At 42.4% G+C, this 9,512-nt stretch overlaps 1 protein-coding gene across 1 annotated transcript; it reads right to left on the reverse strand.

Annotated features, from left to right (window-relative positions):
* Positions 1-6,567: 6,567 nt before the first annotated feature.
* Positions 6,568-7,691, reverse strand: LOC109703898 (high mobility group nucleosome-binding domain-containing protein 5-like). Its single transcript, XM_020224632.1, has 2 exons — positions 6,883-7,691; positions 6,568-6,799 (listed from the first exon to the last, which is right to left on the reverse strand). The coding sequence occupies exons 1-2, from the start codon at positions 7,689-7,691 to the stop codon at positions 6,568-6,570; spliced, it is 1,041 nt and encodes a 346-aa protein (XP_020080221.1).
* Between the last annotated feature and the right edge of the window lie 1,821 nt (positions 7,692-9,512).

Consider the following 9,512-nt stretch of genomic DNA (forward strand, 5'->3'; position numbering starts at 1 on the left):
AAATCCACCCACAGTAAATATCCATTTTTTTTACTTTTTTTCTATCATTTAAAAACCTACACTTTATCCCTTTAAAAATAAAAAATATAAACAGAAGATACACTGTGACAAAATAACCAAATTGTCCATCATCTTCTTCGGGATGGCCATGGACGGAGAGGCGGGCGAGGGCGATGGTGAGGCGACAGAGGCAGGTGAGGGCGTGTGTGTGGGCACGAACAGAGAGGTGGGCAAGGGCCAGGCGACGGAGGGCGAGGCGGCGCGGCGGAGGGAGGCAGCACGGCCGAGGATGAAAAAGGAGGAGGATTTCAAAAGTATTTTGGGTATAAAAAATAGGATATAAACGGACCCTAACGGGACATTGACAGCGGGATTAAAGTGAACATTTTTCATTTTTTAAGGGAGCAAAGTGTAGGTTTTTGAATGACAGGGAGAAGAAAGTAAAAAAAGGGTATTTAGAGAGAGGTTTTTTGTAATTTAGCCTAAAATATAATAATAGTATTAATGTGTGGGCATAAATATTCAAAAATAGAGATTAGCTACAAAATAATATGAAAAAAGTGATAACGAGTCGATCAAGCCGAGGCACGAAATCTCGTTCTCTTTATTCTAAGTCCTCTGCGGTTGCCAAAACTTTTGAACTGATGCAGCAAAATACTGACTTATTCCTTTCAGGATAAAATGGCTCGACTTTTGTTGTGTGGTTTCACCAACTCTGCACAAGTAGATGAGCCCAAAGCTATACAAAAAAATACATTTTTATCCTCTCTCTTAAGTAGTATGGAAATAACTTTCTTTTTGTTTCTTTTGTTGTTGCTTTTGGTTATATTTCAAAGCTAAAGCGAAGCTCAATTTATAGGCGCCTTAAGCCTATAGGTTAAGAGAGATGAAAGTCATATGTTACACAACATTTAGTTAAGCTCATACGTTGTAGGAATAAAGAGAAAAGTTATTGACTTAGGAGTTTACAAAAGTAAATGATTTATCTTCATCTCATTTGAAGTAGGTTAAAATATAAGTCATATGCAATAGCAGGTCTAGTGTAATCAGTCGCAACCCGCAAGCTCTCAATCATACTAGCATATTCCTTTTGATTCAAAATTTTATTGTCATTTTTAACAGGAAATAAGTGAGCACTCAAATAAATGGTGTAGTCACATGCTTGCAATAAAGAAAGTTATGCTTTCTTAAAATTTTCTCGATATAATGCGACTGATCAAGAAAAAAACCATTTGGTGTTTTGGTAATTTTTATACCCAAAATAAATTTATCCTCACTAAGATCCTTCATTTCAAAATAATGATTTATCATAATTTTTGTCTCATTGATAATATTTAAGTTAGAGCCAAAAATTAGCAAATCATCTACATAAAGGCTAACAGTAACCTGCAACTTCTCAAATGTTTAGTAATAGATGCATTTATCACACTCGTTTGTTTTAAAGTCATTCTCAATCATGCAAGAATCAAAATTTTCATGCCACTGTCTGAATGCCTACCTTATGCCATAAAGGGATTTATTTAGCTTGCACACTTTTTTTTCTTGTTCAGGCTCAATAAACCCTTTAGGTTGGTCCATATAAATTTTCTCATCTAGGTAACCATTCAGAAAAGCGGTTTTTTACATTAATATGATGAATTTGTAAATCATGAATTACAACAACAGCAATCAGAACTCTGATGAATATCATTCTGGTAACTGGAGAAAAGGTATCAAAGAAGTCTAGATCTTCTTTTCTTTTATAACCTTCTGCGATAAGTCTTGCTTTATACTTGTCTACACTCCCATCCAGTTTCAATTTCTTTCTGAGGACTCATTTACAACCAACTGTTGTACAACCTTGAGGTAAATCCACCAATTCCATATTTTATTAGAAAATAGGAATTCCATCTCATCAAATACAGTCTCTTTCAAAAAAATTGCATCATTTGAAGATAAAGCTTCTTGTAGAGAAAATAGATTTTCTTCAATATTCATAATAATATAATTAGGGCCAAAATATTTTTCTATTGTATTTCATTTGCTTCTTCTAGGCTCAAAAACATGTTGTTCTTGATTTTGCAAAAAAGAGTTTGAAGAACTCGGTTTATTTGAAACATTTTAAAATCTTGAGTCCTATTATTTTTCCATTTAAAAGAAATTTCTTCGTCATGAAAAATAGTATCTCTTGATTTAAACAATCACATTATTTTCAATGTCCAAAAATCTATAGGCAGCACTATTTGAAGCATATCCAAGAAATACACAAGTGGTAACTCTAACACCCAATTTTGGTCTTTTAGGGTCTAGTAGGCGGTAGCCTCACATAAGCTAGACAACTCCATATTTAAGATATCCCAAGTATGGCTTATACCCTTTCCACAATTCAAAAGATGCCATTTTAAACTTCTTATATGGCACGCGATTTAAGACATAACATGTAGTTAAAATGGCTTCACCCCCAAAGGCTTAAGGTACACCAGTGTTAACTATTATTGCATTTGTTAGCTCAATAAGCATTCTATTTTTTCTCTCAGCCACTCCATTAGAGGCAGGCGAATATGGGGCGGTAGTCTCATAATTCCTAGAGACTGAATAAAAGAATTGAATCCTGTAGATTCATACTTGCGAACTCGATCACTCTAATTCTTTTAATCTTTTTACCAAATTGGTTTTCTACTTCATGTAGGAAATCTTCAAATTTGTCAAAAGCATCAACTTTATTTTTTAATAAATAAACATAAGTATATCAAAAAAATTATCAATAAAAGTAATAAAATATTTATTTCCTCCACGAGTTAGAGTGTCACGCCCCGAGACTCGCCTATTTGGTCGAATTCGAGCGCGCCGACAGACCGCCGAACAGACAGAGTTTTCCCTGTACGTCTAAGGCGTCGCAACCATACAATATAAGAGGTTCCAACTAGGAATAGATTTCATACATAATTACATAAGGAAGGTATCAATAACATAAAACACAACTACTAAGCTATTATAAGCATTCGTCTCAATAATACATGCATTTTACATTTTTCTGTTTAGCTTCTAAATACAATCCATTAGTACAATTTTGTTTCTCTCGTTTCCTTTCCCTATACCCTAAACTATGCCGACTTAAGGTACTGCTATCTCTGATCTCGATGGTAGGACGCTATCTACGGAACTACACTCTTTCCTCGCGCCGCCGCGCCCCTCGCGCCGCCGCACCGCTCGCGTGCGGACATGAAAAACGTGGGGTAAGAACTATAAAAATAGTTCCTAGTGGGTACGGCCACCCAGAGAAGAGCTCGACCCACCAGGTCCAAAGGAGGCAACAAAGCAAGTTAGTCCAACAGATATATAAATCATATAATTTCATGCAACTAACCACTATCCTGCTTTTGCCTCACAACATGCAACATGCAAGTTATGCAACCAATGCAAGTAGATCTACTGATTCTACTTCTATCTCACTATCCATAGCTCACTTCACCAACTCCTAAGGTTTCCTTTACCTTAGCCAAGCTATGCCACCCTACTCGCTCTCGAGTCAATCATCCGCGGAATACCGCGCACATCTAGGCCTGAGGAGAGAAACCTGCCGTACACCTCAGCCTTCAATCCACAAACCACATCGCCCAACGGGTCGCGAAGAACTGCGTACACCCATGGTCAGGGATCCTGTCACACCCCGGGACCGATACCAATTTGGCCCGACCCGAGCACGTCAAACAGATGCTGAACGGACAGAGTTTCCCCTATCCGCCCAAGGCTCCTCACATGTACATTTTCATCAATAGAGAAAAGCACTAGCGGAAACATACACAAACGACTTACACGAGGGTAAGCAATAGCCATGAGTGAAAGAAAGGAAACTAAACATTCAACTAGTACATGATTCATTTTTGATCATATCCATTGCTTCAATCTGTTACATCATTGCATCATTTCTTTTTCAATCACATTTGCTCATAATGAAACTTTATATTCTTTTCTTTACATTATTTCTCATCAAGTACAAAAGATGAACATAGGGAAACTCTACTAGCAAAATGTAAACCAACTCTGGCGGCCACTGACTAAGGTGCGATACCTTTACCGCGGTCGCTCGCCGGCTCGCTCGGTCCCGGCTCTGTGGAAATAGTGGGGTGAGAACTACAACAAAGTTTCCAGTGGGTTTGGCCTCAATCTCACCGACTTTTCCACTATGACTAACTCAGGCATAATAGAAAGAATAGGCTGTAAACAGTAACCAAACTATACATGATGCTAATATGCCTGAACAATCAGCAGAAATATGCTCAACATTAAATAAATGCAGATTATGCAAATTCTTTATTTTTTTCACTTTACTCTTTGTTCTTTGTTCTTTGTTCTTTGCACTTTGTTCTTTGCTCTTTGTTCTTTAATCTCAAGACTAACCCGGGGGTATCGCCACATTGACTTGCTTCACATTAAGTCCATCATCGCAGGAACTCACCCGCTAGGACCGTCCTTCAGGCTACTCAACCGTGAATGGGCATAACTCGGAGCGCTCGCCCGGGGGGTGCGCCACCCTCGGCATGGACCATAAGCTAGTATGATATATCTAACTCAAAGGATTTATATAGTTCAATCTTGACCTTACACGTAGCTCCTAGTTGTTCTTTCATCAGCTTTTGTTGGCAAACTCATGTAACACATCTTTAATCTTTTTTTTGCTAACTCTAGCATTTCTTATTCTTTTCATTATCTTACTTCTTGCTAACACCTAGCAATCATATTTCCCCCCTCTTTTACATTATTTACTTTAGCCTATCATCTAGCATATCATGTGCTTGCTTACTCTCCCACATACTTTAAGCTTTAACATTGTCATTTTCATCATTCTTTATTACAGTGTTCTTTCCTCACACTATCTCTATTGTCATTTACTTTAACTTTATCGAATGCCACTTCGTCTATGTCATTGTGTATCTATCTTTTATCACTTTGGTGCTCACTTTTTCTTCATGCATAACATAGCGGTTTTTAGACGTTCCATAGTTCTCATCATCATATTTGCAAGTTTCCTCCACAATCATGCATCATCACATTTTCATCATACACTTTACCTGTAATATACCAGATTTTTGTAAAGAAAATAAAGATAAATAAATAGTGTGGCGAATACTATTTTTAGTTGAATTTAGAGAAGTAAAACATAATCGAATTGACTTGTGCTGAAATCGGAAATTAAAACAGAAGATTAAGAAATTTCTGTTGAAACGGGATCAGTAAATTACAGAAATGCACAGTCTCAGAAAATTTGTGAAATTGAGCTAGAGATGTCAGAAATATTTTAGAGGGCTAGATTTTAAGTTTCATTATATTTTCTGACAAGACCCATTTAGTGAGAAATAAAATCGACAAGCTATTGATAAAGTTGCAGTTCGATACAAGTTCAGTGACCAAACGGGTCGAGAAATCAGAACCATGTATTGTCAGGGATTGTTAAGTTAAGTAAAACCGAACATGACTGTCAGTTTGAGCTCAAACGGACATTCGCAGGGAGGCTCCACGAAGATATCAATTTTAAGTTGCCTGAGTGAATAGTGTCGGTGTCTATATCATATAATCGAAAGGCCCAGTTCTACTGTGGCCACCGTGTCCGCTTTCTCGGCGCCCCGCCTCCTCCGCCCCCTTCGTCGCGTCGGTTTGGAGGAGGCTCGGGCCGCCCACAACGGCTGGCGCAGGCGGCGCTCACATTCGACCCCCCCCCACACCAGGAACGCACAGACGACAAGACGAGCTGGCGTCAGGCGCGGGCAGCCGGCGCGGCTACGTAGTGCGCTCCACAGGGGGGCCAGCAAGCGCTGCGTAGCGAAATCACAAAAAAAATGGCGGGCCTGGCTACATACATTCTCAATACAAATACAAATCAATTGTCCCCGCCGGGAAGGATAGGGAAATGAAGCGGGTACGCGCGCAGATAGGCAAAGGGCCCTCGCCGTCGAAAAACAAAAATAATACAAACAAAAAAAAAAAAAAACAAAAAAAAAAAAAAAATAAAAAAAAAAAAAAAAAGAAACCAGTCATACTCACCTCTCCAACAAACAATGAGCGGAAAGGTTGGCGTCGCCCAGGAAACCCTCTCTCCGACCGCAAAAACCCCTCCATAACATACAAATACAATACAAACAGATAACCGGGCCCAAACACCTACACAAATGAAACCTCCTAATACACGATAGGGAGCCAAAAATAACAAACACACTAGAACAATATAGACAAGCCTACCAACTAGACAATCAAAAAAACTCAAAAACATAACGACACAAAAAACGCGGCGGGAAAAAAAAAAAAAATAATCGCGCTTAAAAAAACTCAAAACAGAAGTCCAAAAAACGCCAAACAAACGAGACCAATAAAATAAACACCAAATAAAAACTGCATACCGAAGTCTGCTTCTATTTCCCCAACCTAAACCAAAAAACACACCGCCGCGGCCCTACAACATAAACAACCGCCCCCAATACCCATAGCTTAGGTCTCGTGATCAAGACCATCTCACAAAAACAATCTCAAACAATCAACCTACAAAAAATCTCCATCCGTGGCAACGCCCTGGCGCTGCCCGACACCCTAGACTCAACTTACAACATTGCTGAAAAAGCAGCGCGCCAGCTCTCCTGTTTGCTCGTCCTCGCCTTCCTCCGCGTCTTTCTCATCTTCTCCTCTGCCTCTCCTTTTTTTTGCTTTCTCTGCTTGCTCTTCCCTCTCTTGCTTCCTGCCTTTCCTCTTTGTCTCTGCTCCTCGGCCGGTGCGCTGCCTCTGCCCCCCCGCCTGCCTGGGGCCCTTCTTGCTCTCTGTCGTTCTGTACCTGTGGCGGTTTCCTCGCCATGTTTTGCTTCTTGTGGTTTCTTTCTTGCCCCTGCCTGTGCCCGCCGGTTGCCCTTCTCTTACCTGCCGCTTTGTCTTCCCCGTCGTTCCTCCCTCGCTGCGCCCCTCCCCCTGTCCGCTTGGTTGCGCTCTGCGCGCGGCCTGCGCTTCTGCTTGGTCAGCCCCTTTGGCGGCTTCTTTCTTCCCCCCCCGTTGTCTCCTGTGTGCCCCGCTGGTTCGGTGTTTGCCCTGGTTTTTCCCTCGTCCTCCGGTCTCCTCTCCGCCGGCTTCGCTGCCCCTCTATCCTGTCCGCTGCCATCCACCTGCTTGCCACGCTCTGATCGGCGTCTTCCGTGCCCTCTTGCTTCTTGTCCGTGTTTCGGCTCCTTTTTCGTTCTTTTCCCCTCTTGACCTTCCCCTTCCTTTCGCCCCCCCTCTATCCGCTCGGCCGCTGCTTGCCACTCCTCGGCTATGACCTGGCCTCGTTCTTGTTGGCCTTGTTTTGCGGCTTCTCTTGTGTTGCTGCTTTTGTTTCTCCCGTCCTCCTCTTCTGTTCCCTCCTTCGGGGCGTTTGCCTCTCTTCTCCTCTTGCTTTTCTCCTTTTCGCTCCCGTTGTTCGTCCTTTGGGCCCCTCCTTCGCTGCCTTCTCCTTCCCCTCTTCTTTCGCTTTTTCTAGCTTTCTTTTTGTTCTCGTCGCCTTTTCTCGCTTCTATCTTTTGCGTGCTGCTGCTCCGTCCGCGCCGTCTCCCGGTGCTCTTGCTTCTGTCTTCTTTCTGCCCCTTTGACTCTTTACCGTTACTCAGCTGTCTTCTATGCCCAGCTGGAGCCCACCGGCCCCCCGTATTGGACTGCTCAACCGCGATCGGCCCCGCCCCTTCCGTTTTCGTGATCATCCTTGCTTCTTTTCGCGTCTTTCGCTGCTTTTGCGCCCGTGCTGCCTATCGCCCCCCTTCGCCGCGCTTTGCCGGCTCCTCTCCTTCGCCCCCTTCTACGTTGTTTGCTTCCTTGCCCCCGTTCTGCTCCTGGTTGGTCTTTTCCCTTCCCTGCCCCTCTCTTTTTCTGCTTTTGTTTCTTGTTTATTTGCTCTCCCCGCGCTTCGCTGTCGCGTTGCGTTCTTCTGTTCTGCCCGATTTATTTCCTTTCGGCCTCTTCTTTTGTCCTTTTTTTCATTCCTTTCCTTTTCCCCGTCTCCCCTGGCCCGCATTGTGCCGTCCTCTCCTGCCCGTGCCCGTTCTTTAAGCTGATTCGCTCCGTGTCTCCCTTAGCCCAACCCCTGCTCCGGACATTTCCACCTCGCCATCTCGCCTCTGTCGTTTACCGTCCCTCCCCGCTGCTTCTTTCCGCCCTTCCCGTCTCCATCCTGCTCCCTGCGTCCCTTCCCCCCCCTTTCTCCCTTCCCTTCCACCCTGCCCGTCGCTCTGGCACTGGCCTCCTTCTTTTTCTTTTTTGTTTTTTTTTCTGGCCCTGTTGCACTATATTAGCCGTTCCCTGTTCGGGCCTGTGCCTGTGCTCACTCCTGCCCCTTCTTGATTGGTGTTTCGCTATGCACCATCTTGGTGTTTCTTCTGTCATGCCACCTGCATAGCTTCTTTCCCTCATCGTGTCTACTTTTTTGATTCCTTCCTTATTCACAATCGGTTAAGATTTTTTGATCTATCTATGCACGATGCGAAGTAATTTGTTGTGCTTGGGTCAGTTTTTATAGTATTCTTGACACCTCAGTATAAATATAATTGGTTATGTTTAATGAGATATGGACTTCATTTGAACATTACAAAGAACTTTTGAAAGATGTGGCTTTATTGTGTTTCAGACTTCACTATCCGATTTTTTTTTTAACGTTGAGCTCGCTTTGGGCTGTGGCTCCTGGCCTTCTGTTTAGAAAATCCAGTACTTACTTGGTTGTTCTGTCGCTTCTTAAATTCTCAATTTCAAGTGGTTGGCTTCCCGTAGCATTCATTGATAGAAAGTTTCAGCTCATCTTACATATTGGGCTAAACATTAGTATTCGAACCCCGTCATACCATTGTTTTGCTACCTTGGATTCATACATCACCAAACCACATCATACGCATTTCACCCAATGATCAATGTCAAAACTGGTGTTTTTGATCTTGCTTTTACCATAAGATTTGCTTTTTCTACGCTTTTTCTTTTCGAATTTCAATGTCATTTGAGTCATACCTGTTATTTTACATCATTGTTTTGAGGTTTTGGCCAGGTAGAAAACTCTTCCTTTTGTTTCCTTAGCATGAATTTCCAGGAAAAAAGATTGGATACCTGCATTGGAAAGTTCTTTTTGGTTCCTCGGGCAGGTTTGCTATGGTCTTCCTGTTTGGCATTGGGCTTTGTTTTGTTCTTACATACGTTCCTGTCCTAACTTCTTGCCTCTCTATTCTCGTCTTTGCTTCCCTCTTTTGTCTTGCTAGATGACTTCCCTAGAATGCCTGATGGTTGCATAATTGAAAGGACCTGGGCTTCTCCTTGTTGTGTCATGAGAGTACTTTGTGCATGCTATGATTGACTAATCTTGATGTCCTGCTTTCACCCGTTTCCTTCCATGCTAGCTGGATTTGACCCTTGATGTAGATGGTTGCGACTGATTGAGAGAGGCCTACGCTTGTCTTGATTGGTTATGAGAGGACTGGGGTGCGCTTCCTAGGCACCGTCTTATCTATTCTACTTACAGATAGTTTTTGGGTGCGCAGGCTTCA

The sequence above is a fragment of the Ananas comosus genome, unplaced genomic scaffold, assembly GCF_001540865.1.
Source record: "Ananas comosus cultivar F153 unplaced genomic scaffold, ASM154086v1, whole genome shotgun sequence".
NCBI classification, from domain to species: Eukaryota; Viridiplantae; Streptophyta; class Magnoliopsida; order Poales; family Bromeliaceae; genus Ananas; species Ananas comosus.

What these genes read in the sequence shown, in the direction of transcription:
- LOC109703898 (XM_020224632.1), bottom strand. Translation starts at nt 7,691, where the DNA reads ATGATCACGAAAACGGAAGGGGCGGGGCCGATCGCGGTTGAGCAGTCC. An exon ending in CGGGGAAGACAAAGCGGCAG is followed by an intron (nt 6,800 to 6,882) that starts GTAAGAGAAGGG and finishes AAACCGCCACAG; the next exon opens with GTACAGAACGACAGAGAGCA.